Genomic DNA, 21,683 nt, shown 5'->3' with positions numbered 1-21,683 from the left:
GTGTACATTGTTTACATGTATGTTGTATGAAGTCTCTTTTCTACTTATAATACTGTCAAATATATCGACCCTATTCATGATGCAAAACTGGCCGTTTTTCCAAACTTTCCCACTGATGTTCTAAATACTGTCTACCACATAATTTATAAAGGATGACATGTGAAAATTTCATGTGTTTGTATTGTTTTGATCTGTTTGTCAAACTATTAAACTTTTGCAGCTGATTATTATAGTATGTTCTTATGTTGTACTATTACACCACTGTCCTGGGTTAGGGGGAGATTTTGGCACCAGTTAACAAGTTACTCTGCCACCTTCTGTGTGTCCCAAGTCAGAAGACTGTAATTAAGTGGTTGTTGTTTGTTGCTGTGTGTCACACTTTTTTTTCACTCATAAAGCAGGCCGTTAGTTTGGTTTTAAAATGCATTTTATGAATAAATGCAATGTTGGGATACAAATTGTGTCTTAGATGCATTATTGAAATATATTATTTTCATAAAATGAGATAATTATTCAAATACTTCAAAAGATTTCTAAAAAGAATTTGAAATATACTATATATGAATTAATGTAAAATATTTAAAAGTATTTATATACCTCTGTCAAAGCTTCATCAAATTCCAACAAGTTTTGTCAAAATTACAGTAAAACATTTCTGGGTCATAAACATATATTTTGGGTATTTCAAAGCACCATTATTTTTTATTACTAAGTGTAATATGTAATGTTATGAGATTTATGTGTATAACCATACAGCGTAATGTGTTCTAAAGGAATGATATTTATGTGTATACTACTGTGGATTCATTTTTATTCGTTGGATACCAATTTTCGTGGGTTTCGTGGATACAGATAAACCACGAATTAAAATGTTGAACGAATAACATATTTTCATTAGGCTCTGTATACAGAGATTGGTAAAGCCACGAAATCAAATATCCACGAAAATGCAAGTTTTTAGCAATCCACGAAAATTGATACCCACGAAAATAAATGAATCCACAGTATGGTCATTTAGTGTAATGTGTTAAATAATAAAAGCAGTGTATAAGCATAGCTATTGAGGTTTTTCATTTAATTTGATATCTTCTTTTACAATCAATACACAAATTGGATAAATATTTGTATAAAAAATATATTGTTGCAGTTAGTTCTCAATAAATAAAGTTGATTAACTAAATTGATTTGCAGTTGCATTTGCTAACAAATTCATTGCTGAAAAATCAACAGCAGCTATTATATTAGAATGTTCAGAGTCTGAATTGGCATCTAGGAATGTTATCTGATAAATATCTTGAGAGCCTTCGTCTAAAGAATCCACATGTGTAATACTGCCCTCTTTATCTATAATAGGTACAATATGTGTAACCTCAGATTCAAGATGGCCACCATCAACAAACTGCTGAAGAACATCAGCTGGCAGATCTGTATCAGTTGACATTATAATCTGCTTCCTTCCTGATATATCTCTAGTCACAATACAAGTTTGCTGAATACTTTCCTGTATTTCTTCTTGGTCATCAGTTATCTCCCCTTGTTCATCAGTTACTTCCCCTTCTTGTTCTTGTGATTCTATAACTCTATGCCATTGTTTGTGTTTTCTCAATGATGATAAATCAGCAAAAGTCTCTTCACATTTTTTACATGAGTAAGGTGTTGGGTTAACATGTAAAATTTTGTGATCATTCAGGTACTGTGACCTTGTAAAAGATTTTGGACAATAATCACATAAATAAGGCTTTTCTTTTGTATGCTTGAAAGAATGTCTCTCCAATTCACCTGCAAAACAAAGCATAGTGTAAAATGAAATATAACTTTAAAGTTGAATTTGATTTAATTATGCTAATAAGAATGTTTCTTAATTTATCTCAACTGGTTTTAATAAATTTGTACACCCGTACTTGGTAATTTCATTTAATATTTTTTTGCAACTAAGGCATTATTGCAAGTAAGTATCAAGTAATGGGCATCAATTTTAGAAAACTAAGAAAGATTGCAATGAGAGTGGCTAAAAATATACAATCACTTTGGACTGAAATATGAAATGGGAACAAAGGATTTCCATGAGAGAGGCTAAAATTTTGCCATCATTTAGGACTGAAATATGAAATGGGAACAGACTCCAATTTAAGGAATAGATATCCATTTGAATCCATGAGTCCAACATACAATAACAAAAATACTGAACTTTAAGGAAAATTCAAATCAAAAAGTTCCTTATCAAATGGCCAAAATTAAAAGCTCAATTACATCAAACTAATGGAAAACAAATGTCATATACGCAGACTAGGTACAGGCATTTCCTTACGTAGAAAATGGGTGGATTAAACCTGGTTTTATAACAGGCTAAACCTCTCACTAGTATGACAGTCGCATAAAATTGATAATAAATCAATAACCAACCTTCAGTTACATGTATTTTCAATAATTGGTGATGACTTTTTGTGTCTGAACAGTAAATATTCATATCTCACCTTTTGTAAAGAAAGAATAGCTACAATTTGGACATTTGTAACTTCTGTTACTTTTGTTGTGTCTCAAAAGATGCGATTCTAGGTTTGTTTTCTGTGTGAAAGCTCTACCACAAACAGTGCAGAGATAATTCTTCTCTCCTTTATGTAGATCTAAGTGAGCTTTCAATGATCCCTGTTGTGTAAATCTTTTGTCACAAAGTTCACACCTGAAAACAAAAAAAGAATGTTAAATTCTATAGTGAAATAATGCTTAATTTAACCTTGTTTCAATTACTGTGGATTAATTGGTGGCTACCAATTTTTCTTGGGTATACATGTAGATAAACCATTTAAATTGTCACAGAGAACAAATTTTCAACAGACTGGTATGCTGACTTTAGCAAAACCACAAAGTCCAATATTTGCAAAGAAGCATTTTTTCCTCAGTTCACAAATTGGTGCTCACAAAAATAAATGAATCAACAGTATTCTGAATAATAATTGCTCATGTTGCTTGCAATTGACCAATCAAAATTCACTGTTTTTTACCTGCACTACATGTAGCTACACATTTAATTTATTAAAAAAGATTATCAGATTTTCATCATTTTGATATTGTTATATTGATTTTTTGTATTTCGCTATTAATCTGATATAACCACTTACATAAAAGGTTTTTCCCCAGTATGAACCCTTCTGTGGACCTCTAAGTTTGTAGCAGACGTGAACCATTTGTTACATTCAATACACTGGAATTCTTTATCACCAGCATGAGACTTCTCATGTCTGAGGCGGTTACCATTAGTAGAAAATGTCCGACCACAAATAGTACAAGCATATGGTCGCTGACCAGAATGGTGCCTGGAATGAGCTAAAATAAATAAAATTAAACAATGAATTTTAATGCAACAATAATTATTCATTTGATAGTAAAAAAAAATTCAGTTATAAGTTATCTCTGCTGAACATTCCTAAGTAATTGAGGTCATCAACCGAATGGGGTATTCCATGCTCAATCTTTACTTTTCTGTGTAGTGTTTTGAGGACTGCTGTGTATCTTTTTGACCATGATCCATGTTGTTTGTATTATTAAGATAAAGAAAGTTTTCAGTTTACCAATAATTGGTATGGTTTCAACTTTTGGAATTAAGCCACAATCATGCAGGGTTTGAAATTAGCAGGGGCCCACTCATCAATGGCCCCTAAAACTTGTTGTGGGCTACTGTAATTTCTGCTTTTCTTGTATAGAACTATATATATTGGCTATAAAATTTAAGCTGTGGGCTACCATGCCAAAATTTTAAGTTCAATCCCTGCAATGCAATTTAAATTTTTATAGACAGATAATTAGTTTGCTACATTTAAGAAAATTTTACATGCATGCCATTTATAGCCAGACATAAAGTTGCAAAATCCAACTTGGGACATTTTTTTATGCGATAATGCACATACATTGTGTTGGCCTTTAGTTCAGATGTGCTAACTAGACTTACTAAAAACAAATGAGAAGACAGAAAATTTAAAAAATATTTTTTTCTAAATCACTACTGTATATATAAGTTATGTTACATACATGATACATGTTTATTCCTCTGGCTGTGATAGCAGCTTTATTGCCTATAACATTAAATTAATTTTTAAAAGAATTAAATACCTTTTAACGCAGTCAGATTGGACATCTTTCTACCACAAACATCACATCTGAATGGGTCTTCTTTTTTCTGTATTTCTCTTTTTTTCTTTCTCTCTGCGGCCACTTCATAAACATACTCTTCATGTTGAACCTTCCGCTTCTGTCGACAGCTCCTTCTATCAAGATATGTTACTGGTTGCTCTATTTTCTTGTTGAGGTATCTAACACCTTGGTCTGAGTCAATATCCTCACATGTTATGTACATATCTTCATCTTTACTCATTTTTCTTGCCTTTCTTAATGTCAATGGTGGGACTTTGTTTTCCTTATCTCTTGATTTCACTACATCAGTCTGAATTATTTCTGCATGAACAATTTTCACTACTTGATCATTGTTTTTATTTGTACATTGTGTATCCATAGGATCACTGCCTGAAACTGACAAACCTCCTTCACTGCTAGAACTTTCAGTTTCTAATATAAATGAATCATTTTTATGCACTGAGTTTTCTGTTGTTGATGAATCTAGACTGTTCTCCCTTGTTTCTCTATTTAAGGTTGATGAATTTCCATCAATGACTGAAGTTGCAGTTTCTGTCTCTGACAATTCTTCTGTATTTTCTAAAATTTTCAGATGCATTGTCACTGTAGAATCAAATGTCTTGTTGACCTGAGATGAACCAGAAGAATCATTGTTACCTTCTATATCTACTGAGGCTGATGAATTATCAGGCTGAGGTACTTTAAGAATAATTGTCTCTGGTGAAGTGTTGATATCATCAGAGTGAGGTACTATGGTTGTGGAGGGTGTACTACATGACTGCATCCCTGTCATTGAGGCTGTCTCATCGTGTTGTACTACGGTATCAACACTACTGGGATAAGAAATTAGGTCAGTGAAATCTATTGTCTTTACATCATGTCTGACTGAGTCGTTGTCAGAATCACTATGAGCCTCATATCTATCTATTGTGTTTTTTTCATCACTTTCATATTTGTTATCTACTCTATTATTTTCAATGTTACTTGTATTTATAGATTGTTTCTTTAACCTTCCTCTATTCTTCTGAAAAGTCTTTGATTTATTTTCTGAAGTATCCTCAATGTGGTCAGATTTTTCAATAGTAACTTCATGGCTTCTTCTTGCGTCTACACTAACATGATCTTCTACATAAACTTGAGTAAATAACTTTACTGTTATTGTAATTAGCTCCCAGAAATTCCACACTTCTGCTTTTTGTTCCACTGGAATTTTGGACACAAGAGATACTGCTTCATTTATCTGTACAAAATCAATAATAAAGGGGATGAGATGTAAAACAATATCAGAAAGATTACTATAATCTTGGACAAAATTCGCTAAATAAAATAATGTAAACAGGTATGATAATGTAATTATGCTGTAAGGTCTAAGGAGTACGGTACATGATGACCATGTTTGATTAGCATGGTTAGAAAATAGTTTTTGTACGCATACATCATATGAATTCTTACTATGCATGCTTTTTCAATGGATATTGTGACATTCACAATGAATTCTTAATAGCACGAAAACACAAGAGAAGATCATAGGTTATAGATTACAAATGGAGAGGCTTCCAAATGGCAATCACACTAGGTCTCTCTACTTTTAACAGGATGTTTTCTTATAACTATAAGAATAAATATAAATTATTCAGTTTTGGGTGGTGTCTGCCTCAGTCGACTCACAGGAGTTTGAAATCCTATCAATAAGGGGGTAAAAACATACCAAAGTCGACTATCACAGTAGAGCTTCTCTCGAAGAAAGCTTTTACCCCCTTATTGGTAGGATTTCAAACTAATCTTCGAGAGAAGCTCTAGCCTCTACTGTGATAGTCGACTTTGGTATATTTTTACCCCCTTATTGATAGGATTTCAAACTCCTGTGGTCGACTCAAGGATTTGATAATTTTTTAATGGTAACAGAAGGGGTAACCTATTTACTAATAAACATTAACTTGAAAATCCGAACCTTTGACTTAAATTCTGACAACATATCTTCTTTGTAGTTGGACATTTCTGGTTTTGTCAAAATTTATTATAGAGTTATTGGTCCTTGAGGTGACAGCTCACAAGTAAGAAATTCCCCTATCGAATCTTCGATAATGTAACATATTACCATTTTTTTAAATAAAACATTAACAGACCACAACGTTCTAAAATAAAATCCGATACTGAAGATGATTGGTTAAATACACAAGATATGTTTTTTTCTTGAACGATTAATTATCGTTATAGGTGAATTACCAAAGTAATTAGTAGAATATAGAGAGATTTTTAAAATATTCAAATAGCATAAGTACTACGGCGGACCTTCCATGTTTTATGCTTTACTCTGGCATAAGTAATTAAACTAAAGTATGATAATAATGTTGTATTCTTCAAAAACACATCCACATGGTATGGTACCGTAACAATAAATCAAGAGAACAAGATAAACTAACATATAATACAATACACCTTATCGCTATTTGTCCGCCATTGCTGGAAATCACACAGGTTCCCGTAAAATTTTGACGTCATAAAACAAAACATCTGACGCAACAATGGAAAAGTGATTGTTGTTGACGTCAAAAGTTCAAGCGGACGGGTCAGCCGGGATTAGCGATAAGGTGTATTACGGAATGCAATCCGCATATGAATATTAAGGAGGGATAACTCTCATAAAAGTATGTGAACTTTACCAAACGTCCTAACCATACCAAACTGACATATAACACATGATAAAACCGATTTGCCAACTTATTTTACCAACACTATGGTTAAGTTAGAAAAGTTTTCTATGTGTCAAGTGTTGCAAAAACGAAGTTCAACATTGATAAGTTGAGGCAGGGAAAAGTTTCGAAAGTTAACAATTTCTTTAGCAGCTTAAATCGTTTATTAACCATTTTAAAGTAATTTAAGTAATGTCACAAAGTTTACTGTTATGTACAGCACTGTCAGGTTATGGGAGGTTTGGGCATCCGCTAAGTTTAACATGTTTAAACCCGCCACATTCTTTAAATTATTTGCCTATCCCAAGTCAGGAGCCTGTTATTGAGTGGTTGCTTGCTGCTGTTGATCATATGCGTTGTTTGTTTATTGTTTTGTACACGTCTTGTATTGTTCCCAGTTGCACCACTATTCAATGATTAAGGGAGGGTTTGGGTCCATTATGACTAATATTCTTACCCCGCCACCTTCTGTATGTGCATGACTCAAGTCTGCAGCCCGCTGTAATTCAGGTTGTCGTATGTTGCTGCGTTACATATTTTTTTTTTTTTTATTTTGTAATTTTTTACATTAACTAGACTGTTAATTTCCTTCTTTTTTTTATTGTTTTACATTTGTCATTTCGGGGCCTTTTATATCTGACTATGCGGTAGGGTTTTGCTCATTGTTGAAGGTCGTAGTACGGTGACTCATATTTGTAATTTCTCGTGTGCAGATTTGTCTCATTGGCAATCACAGCACATTTTCTTTTTGATATTGATTGACAAATAAACTCTTATTATCTGTACTTAAACGATATTACTTTTCCACTTTTATTTTATTAGAAAAAAACACCTTTTTTATTTACAAACCATGTAAACAAAGTGGTCTCATTATTATTTTTTTAAATTCCTCATTCTTATAATTATTATTATATTTAATGATTTCAGTCTTGTAGTAATCAGGGATTTTTGATGTTGATAGTAGTTCTGATTTTCCCAACATACAGACCTGTTTTGATTATAATAAATATGGCTAATAAAAACTTTTTCCAGGATTTCCCCTTTACTTTTTTTTACACTTTTCCACCGCACATTAAAACAATGTGACAATATCATAGAATGATATGTAGTAAGTCGGTTTACTCTTTTTACGTAGATTCTCCCACTTATGACAAAATTTAGTTGTCTAACACTATATTTTTTTTTTAGACAGAATGGATATTAGCGAATAATAGCGATACGACTATTATTTAAAGTACAAGTTTAGCAGAAAGTTTTATTAACTTCATTCTTACATTCAATAATATTTTTAAGATATTTTGGGGTTGAGTTTTACCTCCTTTAGCAATTGATTGAAACTTACAAAATTTAAATTTTATTTGGTTTAAGACGAAACCAATCAATGAATTTCAAAATTAATTTTCTGCAGTTGATATGACATACAAAAAAAAAAATTACATGTGGCTATGTTTGTCAATGATACACCTATCCACAATAATCCGAATCACGTGGTTGTACGAAACTATTGGTCACTATTTATGTGTAGCAACATTCTAGCAGCATGCACCTATATATGCAGTACAAAGTTCCAAGTTGATGTCTTATTCGAGACCAATAATGCTTTTTATGATAAAGGATTGCTGTTAACAAGGCAGCTATAGCACTAAACCCCTTCGAAAGTTACAAAGACGATATCAAGAATTGCCGGACCATTATCGAATAATTTTTGAAATTCGGCAGAATGGATGGATATCATGATTTGTTCATTAGTGGTCATGATTAAATAAAAGATTTACGAGACAAATGTTCACCAGTTTACTACACAAATAATTCGAATATAGAATATATATATAGAAGAAACACGACTGTTGCGTACTTATGTTCCTCGTGCACCGGTGTTCATACCCTTTCAAAGGTTTTTTTTGTGTATTTGTGTGTTCTTGTGGACTATTGTTTGTTTGTTAGACTTCATTTCCTTGACATGGGATAGTCATTTAATTTTTAACTTAAGGATTTTGGTTACCTCATCTGGTTACACAAGATGTGTTTCACAGTCTCTGTTGCATGTTTGTTTAAAATCTGCTAGAAAGTTTTGAGCAGAACTATATATACGATACGATATTCCAGAGCTTACGATTTTCCGGAAAGAGGATTGATTTCAAGAGATTTCCATATATCCATGATATTTGGAATATAATTTTTTTTATAACAGGAAGTGCAAAATAAAAGTTGGGGATGTAAATTCTATCCGATGATGTAAGTTGTATCGGGTACCATTAATTTTTAAATGATGTGATCAGTCTGCACCTATTTATTCTGGGATCTTCACATAAGAGTTAATGAAAATGTAATCATGTCGTTTTTGGTCGTCTTCTCATCCGATCTAAGTTTTTTTTATATAATATTTCACATGAGGTTTCCTTTCTGGGACTAGTAATTATTCGAGCAACATCTTTTTCAAATGACTCAATAAGCTCAGATGCGTCCTAGCTAAGTTATTCAAACAAATGTTCATTTTAATTTGTTTCATTCAAAGTGCTGCCTTCTGTATCTTTAACAAATTGGCTCTAAAAAAATCAAATACATAGGACAGTACACTATATCTGCATGAAATCGGGTTTTTTTTTCAAGTCTCTCATCACCAAATTTCTATTGGGTGAAGTCACCTCAGTAAACCTTTTTAGTTTTGCTAGTAAAACGGATGCAGACAGTATCATCTATAGTAAAACGTGCTACTTGAACGATATAAATTGTACGTGCAAATGATATTTTTTTAATTCAATCGCAATTTTGCTGTTCAGTCTCTTAGAACATCTTAGCCCATTACCGAAAAGTTTGTGACATTGGTTGTTACATCTTCATCATTTCGTTCATTGTCATTATCAGGAACAAGTTATCAACCTCCATTCATCGTATTCGAGTAACAAATAATACTGCTATGCTAACTGAGTGCAATAAAGTTTTAGCTCAAGTACAAACAAAATGAAATCGAAGATGTCTAAAAGCAAGTCTTAACTGAAAAATTAGAACGACTCGTTGTTGTATAGTTATTTATAAAAATGACGGAACATTATGACCGTGTTTATAGAAAGTTTGAGTGACAGGCAATAGAAAAAAAATCTACCAAAGAACAAAACCTTTTCGATTTTTGTATAGTAAAAGTTCATTCCAGATGGAAGATAATCGAAGCGTAATTCTTTTGATTGTGTGTCCTTGTTTTCTGACATGTCTCACCTTTGGCGGACTTTCATTAGGAAACTCTTTAAATACTTTTCTGTTTTGTTTGTGTTCCAATTCCGTGCAATATGATACCATTCAAAACAAAGAAGAATCAAAAGATTTATTGAAACATATATATACTTTATATTGATCTGTCAAAATGCTAATGATTTGTATTGTTTTTTGCGTTGTGTAAGAAAAAACTCACATTTTTTGGAAACGTTTCTCCATAAGTGACGAGATCCTCGTCATATGAAAGCGTTTCATCTTTTTGAATTTTTTTAATAGTTTGAAATGCTTGTTTCTGTAACATGAAAATTCATGTTTGTTTAGGAATCTTGTTGGTGATTCTGCGCGTGGAGTTCGCAAATGGATGTGAAAGTGGGGGATCTATAACAGTGAGCGCAGGACAGACATGTACAATCAGCAGCTCGACAACCGTTGATACTATCCAAGTAGACGGAACTTTAGTTATAGCAGGAAATCCATCAGATAGCGATGCTATTGTTCGAATAAAGGCAACAAGCATAACTGTTTCTGAGAATGGAATAATTACAGCAGACGGACAAGGATTTCCCGCCCAAAGTGGACCTGGAGCGGGTACATCCTCTGGATCTGGAGGTAAATAACAGGCCATTGAAATCTGCACTTGGTTCAGGTACACAACCTTTAGTCACTAAGGACAGCAATTTAAAGAAATCCCTTGTGATCTGTCATGTGTACTCATGAAATTGGTACCTTCATATTATTTTGAGCTATGATAGCGACCAAGTTGCTTTACGATTCTACTTTTTTACGGCGAGCGTTTTTAATCTTTTAAAAGTTCTAAAGTGCATTATGCTGCTAAAGATATACAACGTTACTGACAATTGTTCTATTTTTTTTTTTAAATAAAAAAAATCAAAACCTAAATTGAACAAAACTCGCATGACATGTTCAGAATTTGAACCGTAGCCTTAAAAGTAAACATTTCAATGCGCAACAACATATGGCGCACAAAAAAAATCATTTGCGTTATACGGCAAATATTTGCGACATAGCGCAAATCTTTGCAAAATAACTTTTTATATTACTTCAACCATGAGGCAAAATTTGTGTGCACGATTGTTTTGATTGTTCAGCATAATTCACATCTCCTTTTGTAATACACATCATTTCAAAATAGTTATCTTGCAAGTTTCTGATGAAAATTGTCTGTTGGTTGTCGCCTTGTGATCTGTTGTGTCACCAATTATCAAACGTAATCATCACGATGTTGTTATACTAGTATCAGAGGACCGGGTTGCATCTCTTTAAATAAGTTACTACATTCGATGCATAATGTTTCTCTGAAATAAGGGGCTGAAGGGTCACAGCAGTCCATTCGATTATTCAAAATAAGCTAACTTATTGTTCACGCATATTTCAACATTTAGGTCCTCCATAACTCCTCTAATTGGTGTTGCCGAACATATTGATTATATGTTATACATTTTATTCCTCTATTGGTAAGTTTTTGAATAACGTATAAGGTATAGTTGTAATAAGGCAAAGGGTCGCAGCAATTCATTTCATTATTCAAAATATTCATTTCATTATTCAAAATATTCATTTCATTATTCAAAATTGGTAATTTCTTAATTTTCACGCGTTTTTGGCATTTAGGTCCTCTGTAAATCCTCAAATGGGCATTTTGGCACATATTGATTATATAAAAAAGATGATGTGGTATGATTGTCAATGACACAACTGTCCACAAGAGACCAAAATGACACAGACATTAACAACTATAGGTCACCGTTTTGTTCCTCTATTGGTAAGCTTTCGAATGGTGTAAAAGGTTTCTCTGTAATCAAGAGCTGAAGGGTTGCAGTAGTCCACTCAGACATTATTCAAAATAACCTATTTTTTAATTTTCATGCGAATTTCGACATTAATGTCTTTCTTTACTCCTCTAATAGGCGCTGCCGAACATATTGACTATAAAGATTCGCTGGTGTATGTATAAACAACGTATTAGATTTTAGCGAGAGAATTTTGTGTACTACTGAAAAATTAGTACACCAGGGTTTTCGATATCACAAACTAGTCAAAACATTTACTAAATTTTATCATCGGTACAAGGACACCATTCGTAAATACTAGTATAATTCAACATGCAAACATCTTATATACGTTCGAGTATTTCACATCCATTTTTCAAATTTTTGTATGGTAATATTCTTTACAAAGCACAAAAAATGTTGGTATTCACCTCAAAAGCTAACAAAACCTTTAAACAGACTTATTAAGAAGAGATAGTTACGATACTGTTGTCAGGTCATTAAAGATTGCATAATATTGCTTTAATATTGATTCACTTATAGGGTATTTGCATCGGAAATTAACACATTTATTCTAAAACCAGTTGTTGGCATGATACCAGTTATGTTTTCTTCTCATATATTTTATGATGGTATAATACTAAACCCCTAACGGGAGGGATTGTACTTAATATTCATATGATGAAGACATAATCTTTCAATCAGTTTAATTGAGGTCTGGAGCTGGCATGTCAGTAACTGCTAGTAGTCCTTTGTTAATTTATGTATCATTGTCATTTTGTTTAGTTTCTTTATGCATTTCATCCTTCAATGTTTGTGTTTTTGGACAATAAAGTGAAATTACAAGCTACTACATACATGAAATCGGGAAGTACACATCCAGCAGCATGCAGTAAGAAGATATGTTTCAGAAAAGGAAACATTTGCCGTTTAAACTGCCGGTGTCCTAGAGCCATTCTCCCCCCATGCTAATTTTCCCCCTTTGCGGCATAAGAACCTAGTTTTTCCCCCTTTTAATATAACGTCGGCGACGTCAGTTAGAAATATTTATCCTATACTCTTTTTTTATTAGTTTTGCGGTACTAAAGCTTCATCGTATTCATATATATTTGATATGTATACATGTACGTACATGTTATATCTAGACACACGAACCACATTCTGATGTGGTGATCACATCCATTCTCTTTCGCGAACCCTTGGTATAATTGACTAAATGAATACAATTATAGTTAGATATACTGTTAAGACAAATTAGTTGACACATAGAGAGACTGATTAAGCTGTAACAGTAGACAACCTGCGTTTATATAAAAGAACTAAACATTTGTATATATAAACCTTTTTCTAACAATGTTGGTTTAATTTTCAGACGTATCTATATATACACAGTGAAATCTTTAATATAGGGAGAAAGATTGGCATGGGGGAAAAGTGACTATACATATACTATGTATACGTATTGTCAAAAATCCCCGGGGGTAAACTGGCATGGGGAAAAATGGCTACATAACACCAGTTACAAGACGTCATTTTTCTTCTAGTTGGCGCAATCGTATGTTTTACTTTTGGCGCAAATGATACCATGTAATTTTAAAACATGTGGCGAAAACGTAGCATTGGAGAAAAAAGTTGTGGCGCAAAAGGACGCATTTTTGGCGCAAACGGATCTCTTCCTATAGGGGGAGGGTTGAGATCTCAAAATCATGTTTAACTCCGCCGCATTTTTGCGCCTGTCCCAAGACAGGAGCTTCTGGCCTTTGTTAGTCTTGAATGATTTTTTTAATTTTAGTTTCTTGTGTATAATTCGGAGTTTAGTATGACGGCCATTATCACAGAACTAGTATACATTTTTGTTAAGGGACCAGCTGCAGCACGCCTTCGGGTGTGGGAGTTTCTTGCTGCATTGAAGACCCATTGGTGGCCTTCTGCTGTTGTCTGCTCCCTGGTCGGGTTGTTGTCTCTTTGATACATTCCCCATTTCTATTCTCAATTTTATATATCTTTTATTCCTTTATTGGTAAGCTTTCAAATGGCGTATAAGGTATAGCTGTAGTCAGACGGACTAAAGGGTCGCAGCAGTCCAATCCATTATTCAAAATTGGCTATTACATGTTCATGCGTATTTTAGCATTTAGGTAGTCCGTAACCCCTCTAATGGGTATTGCGGCACGCACAATCGACGAGTTATATTTACAATCAGAGGGTGAGGACTGACAAAGGTCCCGCAAAAAAACAGTATCATTTAGTTTTTATATATGTTTTTTTTCGGATTTTATTAGGTTGTCCAAACATTAAAACAAGGAATTTCTGTTAAAAAAGGGTTAGGGAAACCCACTAGTTTATCCTCCGCAAATTAAAATATAAACAAAGATAAAGATTTCAAAGAGTGTTTTGATTTTTGTTTCATATGAAATTTGAATATTTGTTAAATAACCCAAAAATGATGAATTCAGAAATACGGTATATATAGAGTCAAAAAATAAGTTTTCTATTTTTCTATTCAATTTTCAACTTGGATACTAAAATATAAGCTATTTCATTTTTTTATATCATTGAGCACTTACATATTTGTTTTTCGTTCATTTTTTTTTACATAAAATAGGGCCGTTAGTTTTCTTGTTTGAATTGTTTTACATCTTATCGGGGTCTATTATAGCTGACTATATGTGGTATGGGCTTTGCTCATTGTTGAAGGCCGTACGGTGACCTATAGCTGTTAATGTCTGTGTCATTTTGGTCTTTTGTGGATAGTTGTCTCATTGGCAATCATACCACATCTTCTTTTTTATAAACCTGGAATAATGAATAATGAAGTGCGGTTCTATTTCGTTTCTTTATATTACTGACTTCTGTTTTGAATCTAGATTTTGTAAAAATTCATTTGTTTTTCTTTGGAAAGAAAAAAAATACCATTCTCTCATTGATACTATTGATAGAGGGGGGCAAGGGGGTCCCAATAACAGCAAAACAGCAAATTGGTTTGGCTTATAACAGATAACAAGGAATTAAAATGGACAAAAACAGATAACAGTAAATGAAATATTAAAATAAGTCGGGTCATTGACGGATCCAGTATTTCTTATTACGGGTATAATCCTTTGTAATGAATTCCATTTTCTATGAACATGTTCTTAAAATTATGTATCTAGAATGCGTTTACTACTCAGTATATTTTTATACGCTCGTTTACGGGACGTATTATGGAATACTGTTGTCAATCTGTCGTCAACATGTCAAACATTAACTCCAACACTCTTTAACCAATTTGCATAAAACTTTGGAAAAATGTTTATATCTATTGACGTGAGCTCCGTTTTTTTGTTTGTTTTTTTTTTATAAATTTCAGATTTAAAGTTTTTGAGTAATGGGGTTTTATGTAATTTTATCTATTGACATGAGCTTCCTTTCAATTTTTATAAATTTTAGATTTTAGATTTTACGTTATAGCTATTGTTGTTAGCGCCCTTTTTATTTTCATTAATTTCAGATTTTATGTTATTGAGTTGGGGGGTTCTATTCATTAAAAAAGGTGGTATTTTCCAGTTTTCGGACAATAACTCAAAAATGTTTACAGCAGTTCTCATGAAACTTTGGCGTATTGTTTATATATATTGACTGAAGCTCTCTTTAAATTTTTATAAATATCTGATATGACATAAGGAAGTTATCGAATACTTCAAAAAGGGCGACGGGCGTATCATGCGCTCATGGCGTAGCTGTTTATTTGTTATAGAATACTTTTTTCAGCATTTATTTTTAAACAGTTATAGAAACTCACACATTCACACATGCTTATAATTTAAATAGTGTGTAATAAAATTGAGAATGGAAATGAGGAATATGTCACAGAGAAAAAATGATATCTAGTAAAAATTCAAGGGCAGTTATGGTATCAAAGCAGGTCCAATTGACATATAGTTCTTGTGTTTGTTGCTACTAAAAAATGACCTAAAAAAGTTTGAAAATATATATTTCCATTCTGACTTTGTTTTAAATGCCCATTTAATGAGGTGTGTGAATTTTTCTTATAATAAGACTATGAGGCAAAGTGGTATATAGGGTAGAAAAATCAAAAGCACCAATTATAAGCATGCAATTTATCAAGTACCTCGAACCAATTTTTGACACTTCAAAAGTAATTTATTCCACTATTTTCATAGGCTCAATTTGAACATTTTTTTAGCAGGCTTTTGATTGCACCAAGTGTACTATATTAAATAAAAGGTTAACTGTGTGTAAGGACCTAGTCCTTAATTGAGATTCTTGTCAGATATTCCTGACCATATGTTTCCTTTTTGTCATATTAAGAATTGTTCTGATTTAATATGTTGGTACGGGAAACAAGGAACATTATCCTCATACAAAAAAATAAGATAATTCTAAATACATGTTCCAAAAAATGGAATTTATTACAAAGGATAATCTTAAGGGCATACGATACAGTTTTGATCCTGTATTTACAAGTTGATGAAAATTTGCATATAGGCTATTTTAAATCTGATCAAATCAAATATGTTTTAAAAAATATACCTTCATGTGCTACTTTTTGAGTAAATTGAGGTTCAAATTTCAGATATTTCCTCAAAATACGGATTTGTGGACATATTTTTCCTTTCGATAGAAATACACGACTTTTTTTATTTTAAAAGATAAACACGATCGGTTTTTTGTTAAATTATTTGTAATTTGTGAGTTATATAAATATTGCATAAATTTGTACATTTTATTTTTACAAATAACTCAAATTTATCAAAATTTAATGATCATGATTGTAGGAAAAAAACGTAATTTTTGGCTGTATATTTATCAAATTTAAAAAAATTGCACAATTTACGTTTTATTGAAAATTGGTACACATAATCTTCTTAAGTAATCAAACCGAATGCCATTTTAAAAAAGGGGGATCCATGAACTCGTTTTCAAGTTAAATCAGTTTGAATGCTAAAAATTAGCCGAAAACTGCATTTTTTCCCGATAAGTCACCGCTTGACAGTTTTTGTCCATTCGTTTTTGATGCGTTTTGTTATTTGATTTTGCCATGTGATTATGGACTTTCCCAATTGATCTTCCTCTAAGTTCAGTATTTTTGTGATTTTACTTTTGACGTCGCGAAAATAACAATTTACGTTAGCAACGTCATTACCTCCCCTGTAACTGTATCGTATGCCCTTAATATACAGTGGAATTGTCCTGAACCTCACTTCTGTGAAGGGTATATATTAATGGAATCCTTCTCCGAATACGGGACCAACTTATTAGTATGGTGGACCCCAATGTCCAATGATCTTCAATTTCTACCGAAAATTTGCTGTAAAAAAATACTAACATTCCAATTTTCAACAACAGTTAACAGCAAATACATTATCACAATAACAGGTAACAAAAAAACTAAAAGCCCAATAACAGCTAACAAAGAATAAGACAATAACAGCTAACAGCAAATATATTTTCAGAATAACAGATAACAAAGAATTAAATTGCCCTGATAGCTGGAATAAACTGGATTTTATTAAACAATTATAGTTTTTATTTTTTATGACACCGAATGAAACAGTCAGGATCACAAACCAATATATTCGCTGACCTGTGCGATTGACCTTATTTTATAACAATTAACACATATCTATTTAAAGCGACAAGTCAACATAAGTTCGTCAGTCAAATTATTGAATTCAAATTAATATTCATATTTGACAAGTATCTGTTTTAGTTCAAAAAGGGGGCGATCAGCTTTTTTTTTAAGAGGATCTGGCTACTGACTCGTGAATCAATACACTGTTTCATTTTTTTTACATAAATAAGGCCGTTAGTTTTCTTGTTTGAATTGTTTTACATTGTCTTATCGGGGCCTATTATAGCTGACTATGCGGTCTGGGCTTTGCTCATTGTTGAAGGCCGTACGGTGATCTATAGTTGTTAATGTCTGTGTCATTTTGGTCTTTTGTAGATAGTTGTCTCATTGGCAATCATACCACATCTTCTTTTTTATATATTCAAATAAGGTCTGTTTGGGAGGGGAAAATGCTGACAGGTTTAGAAGATACTAGTAGAAAAACATAATTGCAATTATCACAATATTGTACGAATATTATATGCATGTTTTGCTTTTCAAGATAATTAACTTAATAAGGAAAAGACTCGAACATTATTTGACACCAAACATCATCGTATTAAACCGGTAAAGATAATAAACCAACACTGATAGTTAAGGAAATATTTGTAATTTTCATATAGCATGTAGATTTTAGTTAAAACAGGAGCGGAGTCAAACATTTGTTACCACTGTTACCCCATTTTTCAAACTAAAAATCTTGGAACAGAGCCTGGGGACGTGTCAACGAAGCTGTCCTAGGACTAAGACATGTCTTAGGATGGTCTTAGGACACGTCTTAGTCCTAAGTCGGGTTAACGAAAGTCTCCTAAAATAAGATATGTCCTAAATTTGGTCCTAAAGTTAGGATATACAATTAGGTGTCTTAGAATAGTCCTAAAGGTTACATCGTCCTTAAACGTAATAAAAACAACAAATATGGCATAAACTCAATACTAAAAATACTAATACGAAGCCTAAACAATACTATCATCATAAGCCACATATTTTCAAATATGGGAAAAAGTTTGCTTCTTTTTTTACTTAATCCTGATTCGATACATGTAATGAAATCGAGTGGACCTAAGGACAAAAATAGTTTATGTACTAAAATTGCAGCACGAATATCACAAAGTTTTGTGACCATTAACTTTTGTTTTCGTATAAAATTCATATATATCTTTTATCATATTTAATAACGTATTTATTAGTATTCCGTAAAAACTTTAACTTTTATTTTGCGTTAATTGTTTTCTATATAAGAGTCATCCTCCCTCTCTTTATATATATGTTCTAAAATACAATTCAATCTATGTCATACAAATCTCTACATATATTTTCAATTAAATAAATGTGTTAGGATGGTCCTAGGACCATCGTAGTTAGGACTGTCATAAGACAACTTTGTTTTACATCCTAAGACATGTCTCAGACACGTCCTAAGACCATCCTAAATAATGTCCTAAGACCTATCTTAGGACATGTCCTAGGATACTTTCATTGACACGGCCCCTGGACGTGATAATGCATATTCCACATACTACCCTAATATATTACAACAATGTTTAATGTCGAAAGGAACTAGTGAACACTAAACAATAAGGAAAAGATATTCGATATACATCCCAATCATAATCGTTCTTCCGATTACTGGATAATGATACGCTAAAATATTCAAAAGTTTAAGTGTACTTGAAATATATAAACAAATAGAATAAAATTCATAACAGTGTAGCTATGGCCATTCATTGACTGGGGAAAATTAGGTGAACGTTCGTCTGTAATGCCCACTGCTCACGACGTACTTATCATAGAAATTTAAACTGTGAGGTCACCAAAGGTTCTAAACGCCTAAATAAAATAATTAAAAATACAAATCAGGAATAACCTTTGTAATTTGAAAATAAATAAAAATGGCCTTCAACACGGAGTCTTGGCTCACACCGAACAGCAAGCTATAAAGGTTGAATACTTAAAATTCTTTACTTGATTTTTTGTTATGGTTTGACCATCAATTTTCCTAATATGATATCGCACGTTCTTTCAGATTATTTTTTTTAACCAGGCGTTTATATCTCAAACGTCCGTTCCAGTAAATACTTGGATCCAAGTTGTCCACAAACAATACGGTAATGCTAAAAACTACAACTATCTAAATTATGCACATTGAACTAAAATATATACACTGACTCTTTGTCGAAATAAAGTAACAACGGACAATTATATATATACAAATATAATACAATAAACCAGCCTGTCCTCAAGATGGGACGATGTGTCACTTAGAGACAGTATAGCTGGTACAGCTTGTCCTCCGAATGGGACAGTCTGTCAATACAAGACAGAGCGGTCTGATACAACTTGTCCTCCGAGTGGGACAACCTGTCACTACCAGACAGTGCGGGCTGGAACAACTTGTCCTCCGAGTGGGACAACCTGTCACTACCAGACAGTGCGGGCTGGTACAGCCTGTCCACCGAGTGGGACAGTCCGCCTTGTCAATCCGTTCAACTTGTACGTTTACTTTGTACCCGGTACAAAGTGTCCTTTGAATATTAAGGCTCTTACTAGCGCTTAATATAACCAACGTACGCTCATCGACAGCCAACCGACAGCCTCGAATGCCGTTTCTCACTCTCTTATATACCCCAGGGCGAATATACTATTTTCTGGATAGGGGTGTTCTCTAAATGTTACCCTTACGGAGCATAGAGAGTCCCTTGCGATCACCCCTTTAACTTTCGACCCTGCCACTAATTTCCCCGCCAAACGTCTAAATCCACACAACGCTTCTTTGTGTATAAAATATGCATATATAAAACAAGATTCTCCATAACCATAACGACCAATAAACATTACATAACCCACGCCTCAATCTACATGCGTCCCGCATGATACATTCAAAATTACAAAATATAATTCAACAAAATTTATACATAATCCGAATTTTACTTATTTACATTATCAGCCATACAGGCTGGTCTCTTACTCTCGTGACGCCCATTGTCCTCTAATATCCACGAGACACGTTTCCTTTTCATTGGGCGTTTTCCCCTAGTACACTGATTGCAACCAGCAACATACGTCCTTACATCGGATTGCAAACCAGGCCAATAGAAAGACTGACATATCTTCTCTCGAGTCTTATGCGTACCTAAGTGACCAGCATACTCTGTCTCATGACAGCATTGTAAAACTTGCTTACGCTCAGACATTGGAATTACCGCTTGTAATTTCACAACGTCAAGTTCACGGTCCATGTGGCGTCTAACTACTACATCACCATGGACTTCTAAACAACCAAACTGACTCCATAATGACCTAATAGAGTATCCCTTACCGGATACCTCATTGTACTGTGGCCTTTGACCCTCTGTCAACCACCGCCTAACAAGTTTAAGGTCCGAGTCATTTGATTGTAACTCTATTAAAGACAAGTCTTTGCCTTTGTGCTGCATCTGACTTGTAACTATGGTGACCGGACTTTGTTCTCTCTTAGAACAATCACGGTCCGTTTTTGACTGTCTGTCTGATGTTAACCGACAAGGTTTTCTACAAACATCAGTATTTCTCGTTTTTGTACCTTCAAAGAGCAGGGGAACACTAACGTTATCAATATGTAATAGGTAAGCAGACACGTCAATCAGGCACTTATTTTTCTTCATAAAGTCTAAACCTAAAATGCCATCGACTTGTAAGTCAGTTACAACAGCCTCTGAAATAAACTTCTCCTTACCAAAATCAAGTGTGAAACTAGCTTTACCTCGAAGACTTAGATACTTATCACTGACGGACTTTATCTGTGACCTAGTTTCACTCAAATATGGCCTACACAAGTCAGGAATTGAATGATATACTCTTGTAGAAACTAGCGTTAGTGTAGCTCTTGTATCCACCACAAACTTGACTGGTACACCTTGAATTTTTAACTCGACAAACATTCCGGCATCCCCTGATGCTGAAACAGCAACAGCGCCTTTGTCATTATACTTAACTTCAGACTTCAGTGTCTTGACTGTACCGTCTGTATATGTTCCGGTGTTATCTGTTTCCCGAGTACTTTGCTTCTGATTATTATTAGGACAATTTCTTGCAAAATGCCCTATTTCTCCACAACTAAAACAGGGACCACACCTTTTCCTTTTACTTTGTGTGTTATTTAACTTCTCCCTTTGTTGGAGCTTTCTTTGGGACTTTAAATCTTTAATCTCTTTTGTTATGGTCAGTAAATTATTCTCAATCGTCTGCATCCATGTCGTCATTTGTCCT

At 33.3% G+C, this 21,683-nt stretch overlaps 2 protein-coding genes across 2 annotated transcripts in view; one reads left to right on the top strand and one right to left on the bottom strand.

The window, feature by feature from the left end:
- Nucleotides 1-1,121: 1,121 nt before the first annotated feature.
- On the bottom strand, nt 1,122-6,168 carry LOC143045867 (uncharacterized). Its single transcript, XM_076218687.1, has 5 exons — nt 6,080-6,168; nt 4,108-5,368; nt 3,120-3,324; nt 2,475-2,680; nt 1,122-1,779 (listed from the first exon to the last, which is right to left on the bottom strand). The coding sequence occupies exons 1-5, from the start codon at nt 6,122-6,124 to the stop codon at nt 1,172-1,174; spliced, it is 2,325 nt and encodes a 774-aa protein (XP_076074802.1). The 5' UTR covers nt 6,125-6,168; the 3' UTR covers nt 1,122-1,171.
- Nucleotides 6,169-10,314: 4,146 nt separating this feature from the next.
- The window catches only part of LOC143062915 (uncharacterized), a 56,572-nt gene continuing 45,203 nt past the window's right edge, over nt 10,315-21,683 (top strand). Inside the window, exon 1 of the mRNA XM_076234782.1 lies at nt 10,315-10,640. Within this exon, the coding sequence (XP_076090897.1) occupies nt 10,331-10,640 (310 nt within the window). The 5' untranslated portion in view covers nt 10,315-10,330. The remainder of the gene's footprint in view (nt 10,641-21,683) is intronic.

The sequence above is a fragment of the Mytilus galloprovincialis genome, chromosome 1 (genome assembly GCF_965363235.1).
Source record: "Mytilus galloprovincialis chromosome 1, xbMytGall1.hap1.1, whole genome shotgun sequence".
Classification (NCBI taxonomy): domain Eukaryota; kingdom Metazoa; phylum Mollusca; class Bivalvia; order Mytilida; family Mytilidae; genus Mytilus; species Mytilus galloprovincialis.
The sequence above is the reverse complement of the archived record's forward strand: the minus strand, read 5'-3'. Positions and strand labels throughout refer to the sequence as shown.